This window comes from Calypte anna, chromosome 4A (assembly GCF_003957555.1).
Source record: "Calypte anna isolate BGI_N300 chromosome 4A, bCalAnn1_v1.p, whole genome shotgun sequence".
NCBI lineage: Eukaryota > Metazoa > Chordata > Aves > Apodiformes > Trochilidae > Calypte > Calypte anna.
The window spans coordinates 9,469,814-9,496,152 of record NC_044248.1 but is presented as its reverse complement, the minus strand read 5'-3'; the positions used below and the strand labels follow the sequence as shown (position 1 = coordinate 9,496,152).

The 26,339-nt window shown below is 39.0% G+C and overlaps 1 protein-coding gene across 1 annotated transcript in view; it reads left to right on the top strand.

The window, feature by feature from the left end:
* Positions 1 to 26,339, top strand: part of CCDC149 (coiled-coil domain containing 149) — a 51,093-nt gene that overhangs the window by 411 nt on the left and 24,343 nt on the right. The window contains exons 2-5 of the mRNA XM_030449945.1: positions 8,950 to 9,111; positions 9,754 to 9,792; positions 19,706 to 19,813; positions 25,353 to 25,469. Coding sequence (XP_030305805.1) covers positions 8,950 to 9,111; positions 9,754 to 9,792; positions 19,706 to 19,813; positions 25,353 to 25,469 — 426 coding nt within the window. The remainder of the gene's footprint in view (positions 1 to 8,949; positions 9,112 to 9,753; positions 9,793 to 19,705; positions 19,814 to 25,352; positions 25,470 to 26,339) is intronic.

The following is a 26,339-nucleotide window of genomic DNA, read 5'->3' as shown; positions in this document are numbered from 1 at the left end:
TTGGGGCCACGTCTGCCGTGTGGCTCAGCCCTGCCACGGACCGCCCTCAGTCCGCCGGGACCGACCCCCTAGGATGGGCGAGGGCCTGGGAAGCCGTGGCGTGTGCCGGCTGCCGGGAAAGCGGGATTCGGGCGCCGGTGGTCGGGAAGCGGCAGCGATTGATACACCTGTGGCGATGGCCGCGGTGGGGCTGAGGCCGCGGCCTGGGAGCGGGGAGGCAGCGGGGCCCGGCAGCCCCTGGTGCGGCCCTGGGGGATGGGGCTGCACCTCCCCGCTCCCTCCCGGGGCAGGGTTTGTTCCTCTTGCGTGGCTTGAAAGGGTTTGGAGCCCCATGGTGTCACTTGTAAAATGGGAAGGAAATCTGTAACAGCACAGTGGCCACAAGGTGCAACAGGTGAAGGGTTTGCAGCATGCAAAATTCTGAATGTTTTACTTTCTACTACGTCCCTATTAAAAGGTCCACAGTGTTTACATTTGATTTAGCATCAGTTACCAAACTCACTGCTCTTCAGTAGGCAGAACCATTAAGTTCTAAGTAGCTTGGTGTGCCCATTTATGCTTTGCATTTTGCATTGCATTAAGTTTGTGTCACTGTATAAATAGTATTTTTATATTTACAGCGAGCAAACAATCCTTCTCTGCAAATGGCATGGGCCTAGATCAACATGAGTGAGTCTTACACTCTAGAGTATGGTGCAAGAAAGGTGATTTCCTCTGATTTTGGGAGGGCTTTGCCTCTGTTGTATTAATTATGTGAGCATGGCTTAAGGCCCTGACCTGTGAAAAAGGTGCATGAGTCCAGGATCCTGAACCTGTCACTTCTCCCTATGATTTCAGTAGTTTGTGTGGGCCCAGATCTGAGTTAGTACAGGATGTCCAGAACTGGAGTCTCCCTGTGCACACAGTGCTTGCAAGCACACACAAATCCAGAAGAAAGTGAAAAGTGTACATTTATTAGTACTTTGATCGTGCAGTGTTACATCTGACATCTTCTTTCTCAAGTGGAATTTCATACGGGGCAGGGGAGGGTAAGAGATAGAGGCAATTCATGTGATGTGTTCAAGGTAAATGTCCCTATTCTTGGCTTTTAGAAGTAAATTATAAAAACTGAGTCCTGAAATTGAAACAGTTATTTTTTATTTAGGGTCTTCTTGATTGTAGCAAAGTTTAATGAATGTGCTAAGCTATGTGCTTAAGTATTTGCAAATACTTAAGAATACCTATAATTTTATTTTCAGGAACGATTAGAGGCCTAGTGATTTATGTTACATTTTTCCTTCCTCTCTGTTCCCACAGCAAGCTTACAGCCTATTTTTCTGTGTGAAGTCTGTAGCACATATTGTCAGGGTACAGGCTTCCTTCTTTTGCCTTCCTCTCCCTTCGGTAGTTGTGATTAACTCTGTGCAATTTACCCATTAACTCCAAGATCCTAAAGGGTCTGTAACAAAGTTTCTCTCACTTCTGAAGTAATGTGTAATAAGTTTTTCCAGTTTACTCTGTCCTTTGGTGCTACGGAGCTTCTCCAGGCCTCTTAGTTTTAGGTAGTTCAAGTTTTGTTCTCTACACATTTTGTAAACTTTCTAAAGGCCTATCTAAATACTGTATAACATAGGTAGACATGGTAGTACTGAATGAATACTTTCACATTGCTGATGCTGGACAGTTAAAACATTGAATGGAATTCAAAACCTTGGTATGAAAGACTAGAAGCTGGTGGGTTCAGATCTGTGGTCACATTCATTTTCATTCCCACAAGGTCAGTCCTCCAAATTTCAAAGCTAGGAGTACCTGAAATACTCATCAAAACAACTGGGATTTTTATTTTTTATTTTTTTTAAATCTGGTGTTGCAGACAATAAGAAAAGTGGTAGAATATATTTTTGGTCCTTATATGTATATATGCAAACACTTGTAGACACAGCTGTATATTTTTGTAGTTTGGCGTTTCATTCTTCAGGAGACAAAAAAAAAAGCTTGAGTTTTAATGTGTTGCAGTCTCTTCCTGTGTTTACGCTTTTTTTCCATTTGACTTTAGTTCCATTTCAGTCCCTTTTGCTCTGCACCCTTTCACGTATCTTCCTCTGCTTTCATTATGCTCACCACCACCTTCTTGCATATTCTTTGCCTTTCTATTTACATATTTTCCCACTTAATGTACAGCTACATGCATTTTGGGCCTCGTGTGCACCTGGTACTCTGGAGATCTTTGTACCACATGTACCTTGAATGTTCTTTCAACTAACTCTGAATAGGATGACATAGAAAGGAATACTGGGACAAAGCCAACTTAGCAAATACTGAAGGAGCAGAAAGAGTCATTCTTTCCATTGATAATCTTGAAAACTGAATGCAAAAGAACAAGGTTCAGGTGTGAGATTCCACAGTAGTTTTGTCTGTTCTTTAAATGAATGCAAGTATAGGTAATGGGATGAATATATGTAAAAGGTAAAGTACTCTGCTAGGTTGCCACATAGTTGCTTTTTTTTTTTTTTTTAGAATCTGGGTTTTTATCTAATATTTACCTCACTGAATGACCTATGTTTAGGATATTTAAAAGTCTATGTAAAGGTGTAGTATGAAGTCCCAATCAGTAACTGCTTGTTTGGCACCAGTGAAAGCCATAGCAAGAACTTTCTTGCTGGCTGGACTGAGATGGTGGCCTAAATCCTCCAGAAACAAGTGATCTTCATAGATCTCCATGTGCTATCTCAGGAGTACAGCCCATTCCTTTGAACATGCCTTTAAATATCTTATTTAAAAATTTAAAAATCCTTGATGTAAACAAATTAACTTTCCCACCAAGAAGAGTAGGGAAAAAAAGAAGGAAGTGCTACTTGCTTTGCTAAGTGCTCTGCTAGAAAGCAATCACAGAACTGTACTCTTCCCTGAAGTCAACAGAATTCTTTAAAATAATTTTGGTCACCAAAATCTTGGTTTGCTTCCTTTTAAGTGTTTTTCCATGTTGATACTTACTTCTCAGCCTGACAGGTCATGTTTATGGAGATGCTAAGCTGCTGACTTACACAAACTTGAGGGAGTCAACTCCTTAGTGGCTCAGTTTTGCTGTTTCAATAAAGAAGATGAAACATAAGTAAATCCCATTAATAGGAATGAAAAACATGACATGTGAGCTTTGTCTGAGGGTAGTTGGGGGCTTTTTGAAAGGCTGTAGAAGCTTCTGCCTCTGTTCTGCAGCGGAGAGCTCTGTGATTTCAGTTTTTGCCTGAATTCCATGTAATCTCTCTGGGAGATCAGATGGTGGAATCAGTGATGGAGAAAGGAGTAGGTGGTAGCATGATCCTGGGGTGGTGAGATGAGATCATGTGTGGTGGGGAAAAAGCACTTCTATATAATCTGCAAGACCACTTCTGTCCTTGCTGTAGAGAGCTGACTTCTACAAGTACAGTCTTCTTTCTGCTGAAGTCAGTGAGTGTGTTTCCATTCACTTCATTGAGAGTTGGCACAAGTCCTAATTTAATACTCTTTGGAGAACGTGTGCTTTTGGCAGTGTTTTCCACTTGAAGCAAGAAAGGTTTCCTGGGAAACCTGTAAGACTGGAGTGGTGTCCTCTGTCCTTTCTGCTAACTTCTCCCCCGGATTTGCCAATATCTAGAATTAAATCCAATGTCAAAATGCTTCTCTTTTCCTTGTCACTTCCCACACATGAGAGGATTTGCTTCGTGCTACTTATAGCTACTCATATGTGACTGTGACTCCTGAAATTAGTTAAAAGAAATAAAAGAAATACACTCTCCATATCATTTCTCATTCTCAAGAGGCTGTTTCTTTACTGTCTTCTTCCCACCACAGAGATAACTGATAGGCTTGTGCTCTTGAGCTCCCTTGACTAGTAATTGCCAAGTTAAAACTTCAAGAAAGAGTTTTGGGGAATTATTTATCAAACACACAATTTATTTATTTTTTTTACTGTGGACATGAGAGAAGAGGAAGGAAAATTAGTTAGATTTTCATGTTTACAGTATCACTCTAACTTTCTGTCACATTGTCTTTTCAAACAGAGCATGAAATGCAGTTCACCAAACCTGTATAAGGGGAGCCATCAAACTTTGGAGCTGCTAATTCAGAGGGTTTTTATATGCAGGCAGATGTTCTGAGGTCCCTAGGTGACTGGGTTGGCATGGTTACAGCTTTGTCATTTGGAGAAGGAAGTGGGACCACTAAAGGAGCTGCCATGACTTGCTGCTCTCCATAGTTCTCAGGATTTGTGGGAGAGGTGCCATGGACACTTGCATGCTGGGCTTTGAGGCAACAAAACAAGTGTTTGTTTCTTATGTTTCCATGTTACAGGTTGGATTAAGGTGCCCACAGGGATGTTGAGGAACAAACTGAGAGAGACTGATAATGTAATCTGATGCCCAGCATACAAAACCTAGAAGGGCTGGGCTGCATCACACAATAGAGTTATTTTGACTAATTAGGTAAAATCATTGTAATTCCTAAACAATCACTGAAGATGTTGTGGTCTAATATTGTCATCAAGACAAGATTTGGTGTTCTGGGGAGCTGTTTGTGTCACTTGTGTGATCAGTGAATGACACCAGTCTGCTTTGTGTTCAGGCAGCCAGGAGATAGCAAGTGCTGGGCAGGAGGAAAACCAGAGTAGATATTGTGGGATAAAACCAAGGACACTGCATTGTCTCAGGTTTTATCAAGATGAGGACATGAAAGAAGATGGCAGGCAAATGGCCAGTAATTGTGTATTTCTCTGTGTTTGATTGCTGGACTCTCAGATAAAATGGACAGTTTAATCTGAACTCAAGGGGAGCAACATTACTGAAACAGTAAGCACCCAGTTCAGGTTTTTTCTGAGAGCATGGTGGACAAAAGGTTTTCAGGCCCACATACAAGGTTGTGGCTCATTGGTATTATGGGAGGACACTAGGTCCTGGAGTGTTGAGAGAACACAGAATATGATCTACACTGATTTCAAAGCACAGCTTGGATATAGTATCTCTCCTTTTACTCTCAGAAAGCGAGGTGCTTTCCTTCTTGGCACTAACTGCAACGAAGTACCCAAATATAGGCCAGTAATTTTTACAAATTTAAAAGAAATTATTTTGAAATAGAAATTAGGTGTGTTGTTGGTTTAAAAAAAAAAAGTCTAAAACCTTGACAGTGTCCCAGCTTCATCAGATTATTAGGCCATGTCTACGGCATCGCTAATGAGATCTATCCAGATTTGTCACTAAAAATAGCAATGGACAAATAGTAAGTGTTCAGTGTGGAGGGTCACCTTGGAGCAGTTATACTCTCCTGTAATGTCAGTCTCTTTTTACTCAATTTCACTAAAGTAGTTATCTGGCTGTAAAGCAGTTCAGGCAGTAATGTAGGATGTCATATATATTCCTTTAATTATTATGATCTTCCTTGTAGCAATTATAATTGGCTCTGTTGTAGATAACAGGGAATTGGTAGATAAAAGTCACCAGACAGATATGAAAAGTTGTACACTGTAGCTTTTTAGATTGAAAGTATAGCAGCGGATTCTTGGTTAGCTTTGATTATTTTGGAACATAAATTGAAAAGAAACAAAAGACAATAAAACTATTTTGTTGTAACTATAGTGCAGGACACAATTCACTTGTTTGTGACACTGATAGACACAACTGTGAGATGGAGGCTTTCCTTCAGCTGCAGAGGAACAAATCTGTGTGTCAATGCCAGAAGCATATATTGAATGCTGCTTCTCAGACTATAACAGAAAATTTTCCATACAGCTTGCATTGCTCCAAAAAGCCTCTTAAACTCCAGTGTTCCTTTTGACAGCATAGCAATTTGGCAGCACTTATTTGTCCATGTAGGGGAAATTGTTGGTGGGGCTCGGTCGTTTCCCTAAGTAGAATCCATTTCTGGTGTACAGTTGTTAGGTCAGTTTGTGGCCATTATTCATGCTCTTTTTTTTTTAACAGTGAGATGCAAATATTTTGAATAACCTCTCTGAGGTCTGTCATTGTATAATTTATTTTTCCTTCAAAAATGGTAATGGGAATTGGAAGCCTAGCTCTGTCAAATAATCAAATTCCACAGAAATGCAGTCGCTTTATTTTTTCTTGTACCATACGCCCATGGAAAACAATTACTATACATTATTACTATTTTTGTCCCATTTATCTGAAAAAGTTCAATATATGCAAAATGCAGAATGGCTTTTGAAAGTCTTCTAGGTGGTCATTCTTACAGTAAAATCGAAACAGTACATTGGTGAGAGATGCCAAGCCCATTCCTTCTTTACAGAAGTCTATAATCAGCATATAATTCATCAACCTAAAATATGCTTTAAACAAGGAGGGGGTCATTATTCCTTTTAAGTTAGACCTTGAACAACTGTTCTCACAATCTGTTTATGGCTCATTATCCTCAGCCTAATAGGTAAGAAGAGTTGCCCCTTGCCCCTACCAGTGCTGCTCTGAAAGGTGGAGCCTTCTTTATGTTTTGAGTTTGTCCTTTGTGGAAGGCTCATGAGGGAAACAAGACCAGGTTAGCACTAGATCTGCATATCCTGCTTAAAAAGTTTATTTTGTCATAGTATTATCCACATCCTCCAGTTAGCTTCCAACTCTTGTACACTGTTTCATACACCAGCGCTAGTGGCAAGGTTTGGAGGGACCTGCTGGTGGTGTGGGTATCTTTAGGGGAGATGTTTATCTTTGCTCCCCTCCCACTGTGTTTGCTGCATAGGCTGCTCTGCTCCATGCAGGGCTGGGCTGGATGGGCCAGCTTCATTCTTTCTGGTGGCTAAAGAAACAGGACAGGCTTCTTGATTCACGGTTTTGTGCTGCTGTTGGGGTTTTTTTGTCTTTTTTTAAAAAAAGAGATTATAACGTTTCCTTATACTTGTTTTTATTTGCAATTACTGTATCAGACTGTTAATATTTAAAAGCAATTTAGTGAAAGCATATTCTAGAATTGACTGAGACATGAGATGAAACTGAAAAAAAAGAAAGAGATTGTCAGAGGCAAATATTTCACTGCAAGGGAATGAATTATTTTATCGAGTTTGAAGCAATTTACTATGTCACTTGCTGACAATATTGAAGTTTAGCTTCTGAAACCTTTCAGTGCTTTATCAGGGGAGTTGACATTTGTGTAAGGTATCAGTAAGGACGTAAGTACATAGGTACAGTTACCTGTGTTGATGCCAAGGCATCATAATCCAGAAAATTTATGGCAGGATTTCAACTGCAATATAGCCAGAAATAAAATTAATCCAAGGTGGAAGTGTCCTTTTTGAGAGTTCAAATCCTTGGAATTGCTTTTCTCATTCCCTTCCCACTTTTTTTGCAACTAAGCATTTACCATGTTAGGAAAATGGTAGCTGTACTAATACACTAAACTCACTTTTCCCTTTCTCATTGACTTGAAATTGAGGTTAACAAAGTTAACCTCACAAGTAGTACATGCAAGTAATGATTTTTGTCCCAAAGAACAGCACTGATTTGAACACTTTGGAAGTGCTGATGTTCCTGCTTTGTGCAAGAGCCCATAATGACAAACTATTCTTGTCAGAGTATATAATGAAACTATAAATTGTTTTCATGACTGCTGTGATATTTGGTCTCTTGCAGAGCACATTCAGAAAGTATTTAGTGTCAGGTCTTGTGTGAGTTACATCAGAACTAGAAATACATGCTTTAGCATGAGCAGTGTCAAGTGATGGGTAAAGAGAATCTTCTGAGTGAACATCAAGTTAAAGAGAAAAAGTTGCCTGAAACTTCTGATGAGTGACAGCCACTGCAGGAAAGGATGACATACACCTTACTCTCTCCTCTCTCATTGGGAAAGGCAATGGTGCAGAACTGGCTGATGCTGTGGGCATGAGCCCTACACATAAGAGGCAGTGGTTGCAATATTCTTGCATTCCCAGTCTTTGACTCAACAAGAGCCCACATCTGGTGAAGGGACTCGAGCACAGACCGTATGAGGAGAGGCTGAGGGAGCTGGAGGTGTTCAGCCTAAAGAAGAGGAGGCTCAGGGGAGACCTCATCACTCTCTGCAACTACCTGAAAGGAGGTTGTAGCCAGGGGGGGGTTGGTCTCTTTTGCCAGACGACTTTCAACAAGACAAGAGGGCATGGTCTTAGGTTGTGCCAGGGGAAGTTTAGGTTGGATATTAGAAAGAATATCTTTACGGAGAGAGTGATCAGATACTGGAATGGGCTGCCCAGGGAAGTAGTGGATTCTCCATCCCTGGAGATACTTAAAAAGAGACTGGATGTGGCACTCAGTGCCATGGTCTAGCAACCGCAACGGTGGTTCAAGGGTTGGACTCAATGATCTCTGAGGTCCCTTCCAACCCAGCCAATTCTATGATTCTATAATTCTATCTAGTATCACAGCTGAATTACTTTCCTCTGTGTGTGCTGATAGGGTATCACACTGGAATTGTTACAGAGTCAAGGTAAATTTTGGTTGCCACCTGTGCTCTGTCACCCCTGCTGCTGTAACATGGTCCTGTTTCACTGTTGGTTGAGCCCAGAGGACATTGCTGGTAGCAGGGAGGAGAAGGAGGCAAGGGGTGGGAAATGCTGGTTGCTAACTGTGAGCTGGGGACAGAAGCAGAAAACAGAGTCTGCAAAGGCTTCTTCCTTCCAGCAGCCTTGCAAGGGCTGCAGGTCAAATTGTGAGGTTCCTCATATTAGTGCATTTGAGGAAAAGGAGGAGAAACTTAAATTGCCAAATTTTTCTAACTCGCTGTGGTCAGGTGAGCATGTGGTCTTACAAATGGATTTCAGGCTCTGATGCAAGAGATTTATTTCTTGTTGCTGTTCCTAATAAGCTAAGATTACTTGTGGTTGACTTTGATCTTGTGCAGACTCTTCTTCCTCCTTTCCAGAGAAAAACTTCAGCCTCTTGAATACAGTACTGGCTGGGGCAGAAATGGCTTTTGACAATTATGCTTTTTTTTTTTTTTTTTTTTTTTTTTCTGCAGTATCTGGTGTGCAAAAGGAAGCTTGAAAGTAAAAAGGAGGCATTGCTAATCCTTTCCAAAGAGCTGGACACTTGTCAACAAGAAAGAGACCAGTACAAGCTGATGGCCAACCAGCTGCGAGAACGACACCAGTCGCTGAAAAAGAAATACCGAGAGCTGATTGTAGGTGCTTTGTTGTGCATAGTTTATAACTGGGGGACAAGAAACAACCTCAAAAAAACCAAACCAAACCAAACAAACCCCAAAACAAACTAAACAAAAAATACCAAACAAAAATTAAAAAAAAAAAAAAAAAACCAAAAAAAAAAAAAAAAAAAAAAAAAAAAAAGGAAGAAAGGAAATTAGTCTATAATGAGTGCTGTAAAAATATTTAGGTTCCTATTTACAGTAGTCCTGCAGTTGTACAGCCTTTATTATATTATTACTCATTTGTTCTACATTGATGAGGTAGTGCCTGTTATATAAGACACAGACAGTGCATGCTCTGAGGAAATTAGTTTCAGTCATAATTCCATTTAAAAACTGACTGCAGTATTAGTATTCCACAGCAACTTAATGTACCGTTATGAAAAATAATGCAGCATAAATTTGTAATGACCTGCTGCTCTAGAAATGTAAACAAATCTTCAGCCTTTGACAATTTTGGGGGATTAAATTAGCACTGCTGGTATTAATCAAGATGTAATATTTTAGAAACAATTGTGATTTAGTTAAAATACGTGTTTTAAAATTTGAACCACAAAGTTAATTTAGTTGCTGGCTTCAAAAATAAGTTGTCAATAAATAATGTTTATTTATTTGTAGGATGGGGATCCATCCCTTCCACCTGAGAAGAGAAAACAGGTAAGATTTATTTTTCAGTTTATATCTTTATCTGCTATAAAAGTACTTTGCAAAAGTGTGAAAATACTAAAAATGTGGTAAAAATGGACCATTTCTGTATATTGAAAAGCTTAGTTTTTAAACTCTGGCTTCTTTTGCTTTTGTCTGAAGATGTCTCACTCTAAAGTATCTGAACTATCATTAATTAGAATATATAGCTATTGCTTTTATATTCACTTGAGACTAAAATTGGTCAGTGTACAGAGATTTGAGATTGTTCTCCCTGTTGTTTATCTGTTTAGTATTCAGTCATAAAATGGGTTTGTGACAGGATTTCTCATACTTAACAGCAATTTGGGAGTTCATTGTCTGCATCTCGTAATTGTTAATTTATTGTAGTGAGTAGTGTTTTCCATCAGGTACTCTCCCAGGTCACTTGGGCTCTATGAGTTTGAGTTAGTAAGAAGACAGGTAATTGCATTTTATGGTTCTCCTGAAGAACTTCTTGCCTGTTCACTTTCCTTCCTTTTCTCCCCAGAGATCAACATATTTTGTCCCTGTTGTGGAGTGGTGGTTGTTACATCTTAAAATTATCTTAATTTTGAAAGAAAAATGTCACCCAAGCCAAAATGTGCAAGTAGAGAGAAGAGGAGAACCCAAAAGAACAAAAATTGTTGCTGTAATTGCTAGTCCTGAAAGTCTCATACTCAAACTGTTTGAAACATGGTTATTGCAGTCTCTAAATGGGTCAGAAGTTTTACTTGTCATCTTTTCCCTGGGAGTCTGCATGTAGTTCTTGCTATTTTCCTGAAATTTTAGGGGTGATTTTAGTTGTTTTAAACTTTATGAAACAATATAATTACTCTTTAAGGCACTTAAGCAAATACCTGCCAAGATGTCAGTGGCTCAGTATAGATTAATTCCTCATTATTTAGCATAATTTATTTTAAATTTTGTTATTTCAACAGAGTTCTGCTACAAGTTTCTAACCTTATGGTTTGTGCATTCTTACTACTAAAACTGGAGCTGAAGATTATATAATTAAAAGGAAAAACCCCAATGCAGTATATGTGGTACAGAAAAAAGTAGGAAAGATTTGCCATTCTGTGGATATTGTTCTAGTTCCTCTACCATCTTCAAAACAAGTAAATTTGACACTTATTTCTAAAATACTAGCAATATTTAGTCTAAATTCAGAAGCTGCAATTATATTAAATGCAATTATATTTTTGGCACATCTTAACCACTGTAGGTGCCTGCAATGCCATTTAATAATCTAGCTAGGAGTCTTTCTCTGAGGAAGTTATGTCTTTGTGCTAGGTAGCAGTAAAAGAAAGAAAATCTTGTTGGCATCATTTATAGGTCTCCCCCAAGGACAATATATACTCTAGGTTGTACAGTAATAGGCTGTTAGTGCACTTCTTGACTTCTCATTTCTCTGAGAAGTGTGTCTGTAGCATACGAGGTGGACAAACTCAAGTAGTTAGGGCAATCTTTCTGAGCAGTTGTGTGGTTTTGTTCTGAGAGGTGCACCAAAGAATAATAAAATAAAGTTATGAATATTTTTTCCATGATTACTGCACGTACCTTTCTTAGCATTTTCTTATTGAAGAAAGATTTAAGTTCTGTGTGCTTTTCTGGACTTTTCCCGTGCTCTTTTTGCCCAGAAGCCTAGTTGCCTGTAATGGGGGAAATTTGTGACCTCAGTCACTTTATATAAACAGAGACTCTGACTCTGTAATGGATTTTATGTGACACAAAAGCCTATGCTGTTCTTGTGCCCAGAAATGAGATCAAAATCTGATATGCTGAAAAATTTGCTGTTAGATTCTTTACCACAACTGAGAGTTTGTTTTTGAAATTTCAATCTGGAACCTTAAGTTTAATTGGGTGGGTTGGAATTGCTGCTTTCTTTTCCTTCCTCTCATAGTTTTTCACCTTCATTGCCAATTACACTTTGTGACTTCTAAAATACCATATTGTCCACACCATGCTTTTTCTCTCTGTTCTAAAACACAGAATTTTCATGTTTTGTGTGGAAATATCACATAACCTGACAATTCTTATCAAGCAGTTAACTTGGAATACATTTCTCTAAAACTGATGTTAGCTAAAGGTACCGTAACGTATAGTTGTCTGCAGTGTTTTCTCTCTTAAAGCTGTGTGTGCAGTGGTACACGTCTCTGACATAATCCAAAGATTGTTTCATGTGTACCACCTTCTGACAGCCAACAAAAGCAGAAAATGAGAAACTGTGCTACTGAAATCTGTTTTCCTGCAGTACGTGTTTTAATGTCAGTGTTGTTATCACAGCCTGTGAGCTGTTAGTGCTTTCCTGGCCCCTCTTATCAAACATTTACAATTAGGTTCTGTGGTTGAATAAGGTAGTTTTATAATGTCATGTGGTGTCAGGAGGGTAATTTTTTGATAAGTAATGGAGGGGTGAAATGTTTCAGGAGAATAGGAATAATGAAGAGTTGATTTTGATGTCAAAATTCACTGAAGGTGGTAAAGAGTAGACACTCTCCATTTTGAAAGGCATGTTAAAATGGTGCTTTGCCCTTAGAGCCTCTGTTGTGCATCCTATAAAATAGGAATTCTACCATCCTGTAGTGGTATGCATTTATATGCATTTGTTGTGATACAGAACATTTTTATGACATGGGCAAACAAATACTGTAGAGCTGTTGCACAATGTTGCCATGCTGGGAAAATTAAAGATGGGATTTCTAGCTTGATTTATACTGACTATTAGTTTCATCTATATGGCTGAAATTTTCATTATAGTTTTAGTTTAGGAGAATCTTTGTCACTGAAATAATAGATTGGTGAATTCTTTGACCTTTTATATGAAATGGAAGCTCTTAATACAAATGAGATCTTTTGAGTAAATAAAGGTGAAGTAAAAGGCATGGATAAGAAAATGACTGTGCTGGGCCACAGTCCTAAATATGTTTTGCTTAATTTGATCTCAGTGAGACCACTCAGTTGGAGATAATGGGTTTGCAGTGGGGCTGTGTGTCAAGAATATAGCTGCAATGCGTATGTTCATTGGTGAGAGCTTACATTTGTATTTTAAATGTATGAGGAACCAAATTAAATGGAGCTAAACATCACAGGATCACAGAATTCTTAAGGGAGCTCTTGAGATCAACTAGTCCTACGCCACTGCTCAAGCAGGGCCACCTAGAGCAGGTTGCTCAGGACTGTGTCCTGTCAAATTTTGAACATCTGCAAGGAGGGAGACTCCACAGCCTCTCTGCTCAGCCTGTTGATGTTCAGATGCCTGCTGGTATTGTGGTGTCTTAAATTCTTTATGCAGATCATTTCCTGTGAACATGAAGTTGTGTCAAGAAAGCCTCTTCTACTTTTTCTTCTTGATTAGGAGGTCTATAGCAGATCTGATACAAGGGCATCCATATTTTATGCTCACTAATCTTGACCCAGAAGCTCTGAGTTGATTCTTGACCTATCCCAAGGCTGGGCTCCATGCATTCCTGCTGCTCTCTCAAATAAGTGGCAACACCTCCTCCTCCCCTTCCCAGCTGTCCTTCCCAAAGAGCCTGCATCCCTCCACCAGAGGACTCCAGTTGTGTGAGCTATCCCACCACTTCTGCAGGATCCCAGTGAGGCTGTAGTCCTGTAACTAGACACAGACTTCAAACTTTTTCCCATGCTGGGTGCGATAGAGGCCTCTGAGGGACATTCAGGTTTGCCAGTTCCACAGTACGGACTTGAGAGCTTTCCCCACAAAATGTTCCTACTGTTCTTGGGGAACTTCCTTCTTTACATGCCTCTGCTCAAAGGCAGTACACTTCAGCCCAGTTGTTTTGTGAATTGTTACATCCCTTATCTTCCCAACATCCCAGGCTCTTGGCTTGCCTACCTTATCCCAAACCTCTTTGTTCCTTCTTCCATAATTTTTAGTTTGAAGCTGTCCTTACAAGGCTGGTCAGCCAACTGACAAAGATACTTCTGCCTCACATAGTCCAGCACATCCTGTGTCTTCCCAGCAGCTGTTGAGCCTAAGAGAGGATCCCATGGTCACAGAACCCTCTTTGGGGCTCCTATTAGTGAGCCCTGTAACGTAATGATGACATAATCCAAATATAGAGCACAAGTTGATAGTTACTCTTTTTGCCAGGCAAAAAAAACTCATCAGAGAACCTGTGTGCATCTTTCCTGAAGGTCCTGCTCCTTAAATCTGTGATGGGTATCTGTGGGTGTCCCAAGGTGATTCATTCAAACCAAAACTCTGCTTCAGTGATCACTGACATCACAGCAGCGTGCTACCCACTCACTGAGACACTGGTCAGGCAGCTTGTCTTCTGCTAATGAATAAATTAATGAACATAGCAATTAGGGGCAAGCAGAACATCCTAAGAAGTGGAGGTTCCAGAGGTTCCAGTATGTCATGACATAATACAAACAGACCCATTTTTATCCCTTTCACTTTCAGCTTCTATCTAAATGTACTCAGCTGTCAAGCTGTCACAATTTACTTTTGAATCATACTTCAGGGGTTACCTTATGACTGATTTTTACATCATCAGAAAAAATGGCTGGTGTGACCGTGGTGTGACTGCTTCATGTTAAATAATGAACTGGGTGAGTTTTGCCAGTCTTCTGCAAAAGCTGCATTCAGAGTCCTGCGAGATAAAATCTTCAGATAAAGTACACTACAGGGTCAGCAGTCATTTTGTATTTATCTCACAAAGGTGCAATGAAGACTAATGTGATTTCTTCCTCTCTTCAGAGTGCCTGAAGATGAAAAACATGATGTATGTGCCAAACTGAGACCTGTGCACCCTACTCTGGTTTGTAGGTTCATGTGGTGTGAGGTGGTGTGTGGCAGCAGGTAGAAAACAGTCAGATCGTTTGCCCTTCCAAAGCATCAGAAAACAATATTCCCATGGATTTCAAAATGTGTCTGTTCAGAGAGTGTAACCAGTGGAGAGATTTTGGGTTCTCTACCCTGAAATTTGCTATTCCTTTGGCAGGAGCAGGTGACAGTATGCAAGATGTAGGACTTCTTAGCCACACTATGAATTGTGCCTTGTGAAGTGACAATGTTGTTTCTTCAACACTAAGGTTCTGCAGTAAACATGAAGCTAGGAGAGATGAAATGCTGAACCTAATAGGTGTGACTGTCTCTTTTTAAAAATTCAGAGTGCTGTTCAGACATGATGTGTACAACATCCTCTGCTCTGGTTGCTGTGTCTTCACCGTGAGAGGAGCCACTTGTCCACACAGCTGCACCTGAATATTCTTGATAAATATTCTGTTAATTAGTTACAATACTCAAAATGTTTAAGGGATTTTGATTCTTTCTTTTTCTGTATTATTTCAAAGTTTAAGTTGTTAAGATCTCAAAGCAGCTAAAATATTTCTGAATAAAACAAGCCAGTGAGACAGTATCATCTGCAATTCTTTTTGCTTTTTATTGTAAGGAAGGTAATACTAGGGGAGGTCATCAGTTCTACTTTGTAGTTAACAGTAGTAGCTGGTAAGCAAAGCAGGATTTTCTGTATTAATTAAGTCATTGCAATCATATGAATGTATTGGAGGAGAAGCTGCAATTAAACCTGCTATCAGTCACAACAGTCAAGTTTCATCAAACTTTGTTTTTTATGTCAGCTCTATAATTCAGTGTTCTCTGTTTAAAGGTGTTGCTGAAACATAAAAGATTGTTAACAGCAGTATAGAAGTGCCTCTTTTTATTTAAAAATATTTTTAACTGCAAAGGTATATTGGAAGTTTTCCTCTCTTCCCACTTGCCAAATTACTTTTTTAGGCAGTATCTAAAGGCAGAAAGTCCTGTTTAAAAAAAAATTCTTTTTCTTAAGTGTTGGATAAGATTTATGTGCAAGAGAATTGAGAGGTATATTAAAGACTATGTTACTATACATCATTTTTTAAGTGGTGTGAAGAAAAATAACATTCTGTGTATGTGTGGCTAGATTTACAGAATTTTTAAGGGAGCAAAATTCAAGTGTAGTGCATAATGTCAGGCATGACTATTTTAAGTTTCCTTGGTCTTTTCCCTTCTCCTTGGGTTATTGGTCAGTATGTGAGTGAAGATCTGTCACTGTCTTGACAGGTATTCACTGGCTTATGTTAATAAATATAAGCGTTTTTGTCAGTATTCCCAGGTGCTTTGGGGCACCTTCTGCCCCAAAGCCATTCTTGCAAATTTTATCAAGTGGAAAAGGGTGAGGTCTGGCATCCCATCCCATTGAATCTTTCACTCCATGACCTGTTCTGATTTATGTTGCTTTTTTCCCCCTGTGTAGCAAAGGTGCTACACCTAGAACTTGGTGCTCTCACATGAGTCTTTTTCACCTTCCATCCTGTGTTCTGGTGGGATCATTGTCAGTAGTCATGCTTGCTTCTGGTCAGAGGAAAGAAGAATATGAGAATGGTTCCATATGCTTATGCGGGTTTGGATTAATCTCAGATCATACACGAGCACTTCCCTGTGACAGATGGACATAAACCAAATAACATTTTGTGCTGCAGAGGTTCGTGAATACCAACCAGAAACCAAACATCACCAGAGGTGGACAGAGCTCCAGAAAGATGGTCTGATACTGGGCAGTCATTTAGAGACTTGAATGAAGGACTGCCTGTTGTTTAGTGTTACAAATAATTGCATTATTTAGTAGGAGAACCAGTTTGCATTGCTGTGGGTTGCTGCAGAGGACACTATGAGTATCAGGAAGGTCCAGACCCCCACATCTTTCTCTCCCTTTCTGAGCTGTGGCTCAGAAATATCTCTTTATCAGCACTTTGGAGTCAATTTTGAATAGTGTCAGCAAAGGAAGTAAAGTCCCTGGCAGTTACAGGAGCCTTTTTAAAGCTTCACCAGTTTCGTTTAACTGTTGAAGAAATTGGAGTCTAGAGAAGCTGATTTTGGCAATTTTTCAGGGAGGTTTTGTGTTGCACAGGTAAATTATATGAGCTTTATTGTCTGCTGAAGTAACTTCTCTTGAATTTCTAAGTGAATTCTGTGTTTGTTCTATGAACACAGAAAAGAAGTCGCCAGGTGGAAATATAAATCACCTTTTCCCTTGCATAGATTTTCCCCCTTTCTTAAGCCACAAGAGGTTCATGAAGCCAGTCCTCCATTGTTAGTTTTATCATATTTCAACCATATGGTATGTTTTCTAATATATGCCAAAGAAGTGGTACCAAGTCCAGATGTCATTCAAACTATCCTCTTGGCTGGCTCTCTTTAAGCCCAGCAGAGCACTTTGTAAAATCAAGTATTGCTCCTTCTGTCCACATTTAACCAAGAGCTTTAATGAAGTCTTGCCAAAACCTTTAAAAATGGGAACAATTCAAATTACATGTTGTATGAAACCTCTCAGCCAGGGACCTGAATAATTGCTGGAGACTACTTCTTTGACATAGCTTGGTTGTTTTAGTTTTTTTAAGTATAATAGAAGGTTTGCATTAAGGAGCAGGTCTGTAGTTAGCTCATTGTAATGCTCTTAGCATGCTTAAATGAGGCTGTTTTATTTTGGTGTCTAATATTATTTGTTTAAAGTTTCTTCAAAAATCTCTGCCTCAAGTATAAAGGATTTTGTCACGTTAAGTCGTTTATATGACTGACAAATAAAATTCAGCATAGAATTGCAATCCCAGAGAAATGGTTTTAAGGGAAATAAATCTGAGCAGAAAGATTTAGTATAGGAATGGTAATGCCTTCCCTGCAGTTACTGGGAGCTGGCTTTTAACTGCAGACTGCTAGAATCCTGGTGGTGTGGTTGTAAACACTGAAACACTGATTAGTGAGATTGAGTTCTTCCCAGGTGTTGAAATGACATGTGCTATTACACTGTTACAAGTTGTTCAAATTCATCATTAAAAAGGGACTTTATAAGGAGAAGTGTTTCAGAGAGGTTTGTGCAAATCATGTTCCTATTGCCTAACCCAGTCTGGTGTTTGGATGGCCTTTACTGAAAGTCAGCTTTCTTAAAAAAAAAAAAAAAAAGCATAAAGAGCATCCGAGCAGTAGCCATAGATACTTCATTTTAAATACAGTTTCCTGCAAATATGAGTTGTTTTCTTTCCTTTAAGCAGCCTCTCACACCCATTGACTGAATGTGTTCTGAAGCTCTTTGATTCATACCATATACAAAGAATATCAATAATTAGAGGCAGCTTAATTGTGGTCCTACAATTGTCTGTTTTTTGCTATTACACTCTTTTTCTCAAAGTATTCGTCTGCAGTTTTCAGGTTTATCAGTAGTTCAAAAATGCTTTAGTATCTTCCAAGACTGTGAGAAACTTACCTTACTTTCTTCTGAACCTATAACCTCAGAGCACCAGAAGTACAGAAGCTGTAGTAGTAACTGAGGCTTGTTGTTCATCAAGGAGGATATAACACTTTGTCAAATTATCTTTCCTGTTTAAAACTTTGAAGCTGTTGCTGCTTTAGACCAATTTGTATTTGGAGACAGCTTTGCACACAGTAGTGTACAAAAGTTATATATGATTGTCCTTTAGTAGTCTAATCATGCAGGTGCTCAGATGCATGCATAGCTATATTCATGTTAATAGTTCTCTTAAATATTAAATAGGATTTTTGGTAGTAGTATTTTTTAGTAAACAAGGGGAAAGATTGCAGGAATGTGTATCAGATGCCTTGTTGGTTCCATAATGTATGAGTTTTAAAGATAAAATTCATAAAAACATCTTGTGGGATGTCAAGTGGTACTGAGAAAGACAAATGAAAAAAGCAGGACTGGAAGACATCAAAACAGAGTAATTGAGGATCTGAAAGGGAACCACAGCAAGTAGGGAAACTAAAGCTAAACCTAAAATACCAAGAGTGAACTGGGACCAGTCAGCTGGCCTCGAGCCCAGCAAATACATGTAAGGGTAGCTTAGTAATAGGGACTCTTGGAGCTTTACCAAGTCATGCTTAGAACATCTGAAAATACTTTTCCCATTTCTGTTGATACCATTCAGGTTTGGCAATGGATGACAAACCTGGCTGTCCATAGACAGTATCTTGAAAGGCTGAACATTATCCACTCTGGTTATAACTCTCTTAGAAGAGCTGCCACTGGTGGGCTTTTCCTGTGCTGGGTCTATTTTCTGTGCAAGATACTGATAGTGGAAAAAAATCTAATAAATTTATATGTAGAATTTGCTCGTTTTCAGGTATCATAGATAGGAAAAGGAGTAGATTGCATTATTTTTTTTATTAGTGATGAGGCTGATGGAATTTAATTATAAAATTCTAGACCAGACTGCTCACCCAGCTGATTAACTGGAATAAAGTGAATTGTAACTTTTACCCTGGATTATTTGGGCAGAGGTTTGTGCATGCTTGTTTTTGAGCTCTAGCTTTCACCTCCATTTTCCTAGAAGTCTACACACGAGCTAATAACACAAGTCAGGCCACATTTGAAGTTTGTGCTAGTAGATATCCATGGTACCATTCCACATAGAGACCACGACTCTGGCATCATCCTTCCTGGCTAGGAGTCTGCTTTAAATGCTATTAGGGAATATTAGATCATAGTTACCTCTCAGCTCTGCCTTTTGTCTAATTATATGCAACTTTAAAACTATCATTTTGGCAACTTTATATAAATACTGTCAAGGTACTCTGTGTTTTGCTCTTTCCACCAGCCAAGATACCAGAACTAAGGTGGATGTTTTAATTTTGTTTTGTTTGGGGTTTGTGTGCTGTTCTGGGACTGTGTGCACACATGCTCTATGTATTTTCTGCTATTAAAGATAAAAGAACCCCAGTGAACTTCTGTTGTTATCTCTCTAATGAGGCATGAAGTTTGAGTACCCACAAAAAAAAAAAGTAAAGATTGGTGGCAGATAGAGAGTAAGTCTAAGGGTGTCTTTTCAATAACCACTTACACTTCCATAAGCACTAACTTTTGCCTGCTATTTGCTCCTTTTCTAGGCAAATCTTGCTCAGCTACTGAGTGAGGCTCAAGATCGAAATAAACATCTTGGAGAAGAGATAAGAGAGCTTCAGCAGAGACTGGGAGAAGTACAAGGGGACAATAAGGTATTACACATTTTTTATCAGTAAATGGCATGGACTGTGGAAGCTGGGCTAGAGTTTTGCATGTACCTCTTAGGAAAACAAATAAAACAATGGGTTACAGAACTTCAAGAATACTTGGATTACACTAAATGCTCAGAACAGCAGAATAAAAGAAGTTTGTGCAGGATACCAGTAAGTGCAGTTTATTGTATGGTTTTTGGATGCTGCATTTGATCTATTGTCCTTAGCTGTTTAGTTTGCATCTAGCCTTGCTTTAATGATGTTAAGCTAGCCTTTTTAAATTTTTAAAAATATATATATTATTAGTGGTATTTTCCCTTAAAAATAGGTATGGTTAAGCGTGTCTTCTTCACCATGTAATAATTTTCAAATTTTTTTGCAATGAAAATTCAAAATTTTAGTAGATGGTAAAAGGAGGGAAGGCATAATTTTCCCTTAAAAATAGGAAGCAGTTGATCACAAGTATATATAATGAATTTTGTATTAAGCTGTCATCCTTCTACTCTTACATAACTGATTTATTTTATTGCTAAATTTAGCAAGTTATATGGAACATTGCTCAAAATCTGCCATTTGGCATTAATCAAACTCCTGTTGTCTCTGTTAATTGAAATATTTAAACTCAAGCCAAATGTGTGTAACATTCACAGTTGGAGCTGTATGCAGAAGTACATTCAGAGATCAAACTAGTGAGAGGTTGAATCTGAGTCAGGGTGGTCAACAAAGTATGAAATGAAAGAAATAATGAGTGATAACTTCCCTTCCTCAACTACAGCTTAAAGGTTTGAAAATGTGAAGAGAAATGATGTGTCTTTTAATGATTCAGATGGTTTCTTTCTTTCCATTCAATTTCATATAATTTTATGTTTTATTTTTAACATAAGTATATTCTGAAAATGAAGTTCTTTTCTTTGTTTATAACAAAGGACTTCTCTGAAGTTGTGCAGGGAACTTGGAAAAGGTCAAGTGAGACCTGAATTTGAAGTATGTGTTCAGTGTAACTTCCTCATGTCTTCAAAGATCAGCTTCCTCAGTGTTTCTTTTCATTTGCATGTTATTGTTGGAACTACATTACAGTGTGGAAGGCAGTGCCTTGCAGTTCTCCAGTACCAATATTATGCCATACAGCCCTTCTCAAGCCAGTCCTGAACAGGTAACAAGGATTTGTTAGTACAAACTGAGCACAAAGGTAGTACAGCTGCAACATATTTCAGTATGAAGGTTATGTACCTATTTTAATTAATTATAACAATATGATTTTAGAAACACCAAGCTTACTTCTTTATGCATGGGCTGGCTGTGTATAAATTTGACTTTGTATAGATTTGCCTTTGTGGGTTAACCTCATATTAGTTAGTCATCTGTATTCTCATCAGGAATTTAAATTCAGGATCCTCATAACGAATGGAAAAACACAAAAATAGTTATTCTGCCCACGGTGCTCCTCTCCAAAAGGTGCAAAGTAGTGCATCACTAAATAAAAGAGGGGGAGGAAAGAACTGCATCAGACAGGGATTAATTTAGACTAGGATTTTCATTTTTGGAACACATTCTTCACTTTCCTAGTAAATGAGAAACAGAGCTTATTTTAGAGTCAGGTTGCTGTTTTTGAAGTGCCTAAAAAAGCATTACCCTGTCTCTGAGGGATTTAAGTCTCTTCTCCTGTGTCAGATTTTGCTCCCTTCCAGCTTTGGTGATAAAATTCTAGGCTTGTTCCCAAAGCCATTCTGTTCAGCTCATCAGTTCTCCTGACTGGCAGCTGGGTTACTTCAGGCACTGGAGTCCAGATAATGCATGGCACATACAAAAACAAAGAACTATAATAATTTGCTTGTTCTTACATTTTCCCCTTGCATTCTTCTCTCTGCTTTTTCCAAAGTGAGGGAGGGCATCCTGCCCAGCTGGGCTACGTCACCCTTGCTTCTGGCAAGGGATGAACAAACAGCTGCTTTTGCAGCAAGTGAAGCTGTTTGTGGGTGAACAATTCTGACTGTGTTCTGCAGGGGTGAATCATGCAGGCTTTGTCACTGAGTGACAAGAGTTTTGTAGGACTGAAAAAGAAAAAAAAAAAAACAAAAGAAACCCCTCTTTAAATATCGCACATTAGCTCTGTTGATAAAGAAATGTCTTCATGGCCTGACTTGTTTGTCTCTGCTTTGATGTTTGCTGCTGGTCGGATACAGTCACTTGGATTAGCAAGAAGACCTTAAACTGGTGACATTTTACTTGTTGCTGAAATCATGTTCAGTATGTCATTAGCTAGGCAATAACAAATCACTTGCATTTGGTTTAACTGGACTAATTTTTTCCTTTAATCTCAGCTAGAATTCTTCTGGCACAAATAATAAAACGTCTCCAGGCAGTCTCTGGGAGGATTTGTTGCTGCAGTTCCAGAAATACAGCAATAGTTAGACTGCAGCACTCCAGCAACAGATATCTAAGGCTATTTATTTTTTTGATTGATCACAATCTCTTATCAGCTCTGACACAAGAGAACTATTGTATGTTTATGATAGTTATTTGTTAATGTTTTTCCTTCCTAGTGTTCCGTCAGCAGTGCTGAACAATTGCTGAAACTTAGAGGAGGATAGTTAGGAATTAACAATTCTCTTTTGTAAAAGGGTGAAAATGTAAAGCGTAAGAAAAACTGGAGGCTTCTGGAAGATGAGATGACTTACTTGTGTTCACTTGAATTCCTACCCACACAAAGAAATGGTTTTGTAAGCTATTGAAGGCAGTGCCAAGTGAGAGGAAGATGCATGGCAAACACTGGCTGCAGTATGACTGACAGTTCATTATTACAGGGCAGACAATCATTCATGCAGCAGCAGTGCAAACACTTAAAGGTAGAACTGGGACTTCAGGTAGCAAATGTGCACAGCTCTGGTTCACTTTTTAGTATTTTGTAGGCAACATGGTGGAGACTGTCAGTGATTGTAGCTAACCATGATGGTTTCCGCCTTCCATGAAGAATGTACTGGTTGTGTTTGTTTCTCTTTTCCTTCTCCATGTTTTATCAGTGTTCAGGAGTGTGCAGCTTTGGCACAGGCATTGTCTGTGGACTCCTATCCTGGGCAGCAGCCACCGCAGTGAAGACTGACGGGGGCATTGTGAAGCTGCTAGGGAGTTGCTACTTTATGAATAATTATTTTAGCTGGCCCTTATTAAGAAAAACCTGTGATATTACATTGATACAGGCCAGTGGCTTGCAACACTGAATTTTATTGGTTAACAGTGTATTGGTTCTTGACAAACAGGAGCTATCTCTGGTAAGGCTCTGTTAATTTAAATCCTCTCTGCTGTGGATGCTGTTTACAGAATCCTGAGGGGCAGCATTAACCTATTCTCTGTCTGCAGAATGAAGTTGATCAGTCCTTTCCTCAACAGTTTCCGAATGACAGAAATAAAATTACAGCACCCAGAGGGCACGTGTATAAAGTTTATAACAAAGCACTAATATATGAAGTAAACTCCTGACCCTCTGGCATAACACTTAGAGTCTCTTTGGGTCACAGCATTTTCAAGGAAGAATTTTATAGCAGGTGGTGCTGCCTCATGAGACATTTGTAATGCAGAATTAAAGGACTTGGCCTGTTCTGCCCTGTCAACTCTCTGATTGGCCAACTGTCTGGAAGAAGCACTCTGTTGTTTTATGGATTGGCATTTTACTTTATTTTATATATGTTTATAGTGCTGCTTTTATGAGTTGAATTTGGATTTCTGTTTGGGTTTTTTATTATTATTATTTGTTTGTTTCATTTTTTGGTTTTTTGGTTGGTTGGTTGGGGTTTTTAACCTCAAAATTAATAGTAAATAAAGAGTTCTACTTGTGTCATCAGATTGTTTGACCTTGCAGTAATAATTGCTTGCAGTTATAATTATGCCTCCCCCCTCTTGGGCTGGAGAAGGGTTGGTCAGAGTGCATGAGTCACAGCTCTGATCCAGTTCCCAGTCTGGTGCTGAGCATTATGCAGTTCTGCTCTGCTGCAGGCATTGAAGACACTGGTAAAGAGTGATTTTTCCCTTCCCAGTTTCCAGTTTGAGCAAAATTGCATCCTCAAAACGTTATTACATTTGTTTCTTACTGCCTTCTCACTAGCAAGAGTCTAGAAATGAAATTAATCTAAGTGAATTAAATCACATTACCATGTCTTTTGTTCATTAGCCTTTTAGCATTTTTTTTTAAAGCCCCATAGCTATGAAGCCATGCTGGGAATTGCTAGTTGCCTTTTTGACTTATTTGTTTGGATAAAGAAATTAATAGGAATTATATCTCCTAGGATCCATTCAGCCTTACTAACTGTGCAGTGGTTTGTACGTTCCCTGCAGGGATGGAGAAATGTGGTTTGCTAAAACCAGTTACTTTGGGGGACACAGCTTTCCCTGAACTAGTGAACTGCTTATCAGAACACGTTGTGTTAGCTCCAGTGATTTGCACTGAACTAGATCTGAAATAAATGGGGAGGATGATTTTGGTAGTCTGTCTTACATCAGCAGGATTTTAACTGGCACATTGCAGCTATAGTGACTGGCATCCCATAAATACCAAAGATACATTTTAATGTACAATCTTCTGCTTCAGAAGATTGATTTTTTTTTTCTAACTCTGCAATATAATGATGTACATTAATTCCTTGGTGCAGTCAAAGATATGGTGAGTCAGCCTGGTTATTGCCATGGGTGCCTGGAGCCTCTGGGGAGCTCCTACAAATGAGGCCACAGGGAGGCAACACTTTTGCCTAGTTGTACTCATTATAAACAACTGTAAATGCTGAATGCCTTTTAGAGTGTTATTTTAATACTCCATGATTTTTGAAAAGTAGTTGCTTTTTGGATATTGAGTATAAGTGTGTGCTAATTGAAGTCAGATCGTCTCCAGCAGCTACAACACTCGTGAGTTTGTTAACTGTTTGAGCATTTTGGTGAAGTCTTTGTTGCCTCATTTTTTAATTTTTTTAACATGAACTAACTTTGGTGAGTAGATGAAGAAAAATAATGCACAAGCAAATGTATTAGCAGCTGTTAATGCAAATTCTACTCTGTTAGTGCAAATTCTGCACTGTAATGCAGTGGGGTTTAAATAAAATGCAGCTTTAAATAAAGTGGTTTCAATAAAATGCAGCTAGGCAAGACACTTCATGCCTTTTTATTCTTATCTAGAAAGAGTTCTCTGCTGCAGAGAATTCTAAGTTTTACATATGCAACTGGATTTCAGAGCATTCTCTCCTTTGAGTCTGACCAGAATTATTTACTGTCACGCCTAAAAAACTTGCATATTTGTACATCATTGGTATATTGTGGTGGCTTGTTGCAGGGTCCAATTCAGCTCCTCTTGATGCTTTGAGTGTTAGCCTGGAATTTTTGACTCAGAAGAGGATTGACCCCTCAGCTAAGAAAATACCCTTTGGTTTAAAATAATACCAGCTGTTTGGCCTGGAAAAGATAAAATCTGTGACAGCTTTACTCTTTCTAATGCAGATGTACTCTTGTGCTACAGCCTTGTGTTCTCTGGCTGACCGAGTTACTTTTGCCATTGCAGCTCCTTCGAATGACAATAGCAAAGCAGAGACTTGGAGATGATGAAGTTGGGGCTCGACACTTTGCAGCTCATGAACGAGAAGACCTTGTTCAACAACTGGAGAAGGCTCGAGAACAAGTAATAACTAAGTGGGCATTTACTGTCATGTCTAGCTAGCCCAGTGCCAAGTGAATGCTGTGATTATGTTTGGGAGGCTGGTAGTAGCTGATTACTGTTGCAGATAGCTGTGAAGTTGTTGGGATTTTTACCTAAGTATTTCTTACTGAGCACTAATTTAAATAATGATTATAGTGAGTTTCCTAATCTCAGCAATTCCTTCTCTAGATTATTGGTTCTTCTCTTTTTGTAAGGTGCAGCTACAAGTTGTGGCAATTTAATATTTTCAGTGAATGTCAAGGAGAGGGACTCCGTAGTGAAAGCTGTTAAAAGTATGTAACAAAGTATGTGGTGGCTGATGCATCTACAGATACTTTCTGAATCAAATCTTTTGTAGAAGTATTGTTAGTCTTGTTGCCCGTAATCAGGACACAAACCAACAGAGTCAGTTTATGCAGTGCTTTATTCGGGGCCCGGGAAACCTGAGGACTAGCATCCCAAGTCAGGATTCCAAAGACCCTCATTTTTGGTTCAGCTTTTATACTATTTTACAACGAGGCTTCAGTTACAAAACAGTTAAATACATCATGTAGATAACAATAGACAGACATCCCCAATCCACAAATCTTCTACTTGTTTAACTTAAGCTATTGTTTTAACTGACTCCCACCACCAATCCTTATCTTCAGTACAAAGTGTCAGTTTACTCTTCCTACATGTTCTATATGCTAATTCCTCTGATTATCGATCCCCTCTTCTCAGCACATTCCTTGCTAGTTTCCCAAGACCCGTTCTCAGGGCCTGTTTTTCCGGCCTGCTTGACCAGTCCAAACCTTAGCATAACTACTTCTAAATTTTTATTTCTTCCGCTACTTGCAACAGTCTCCTCTT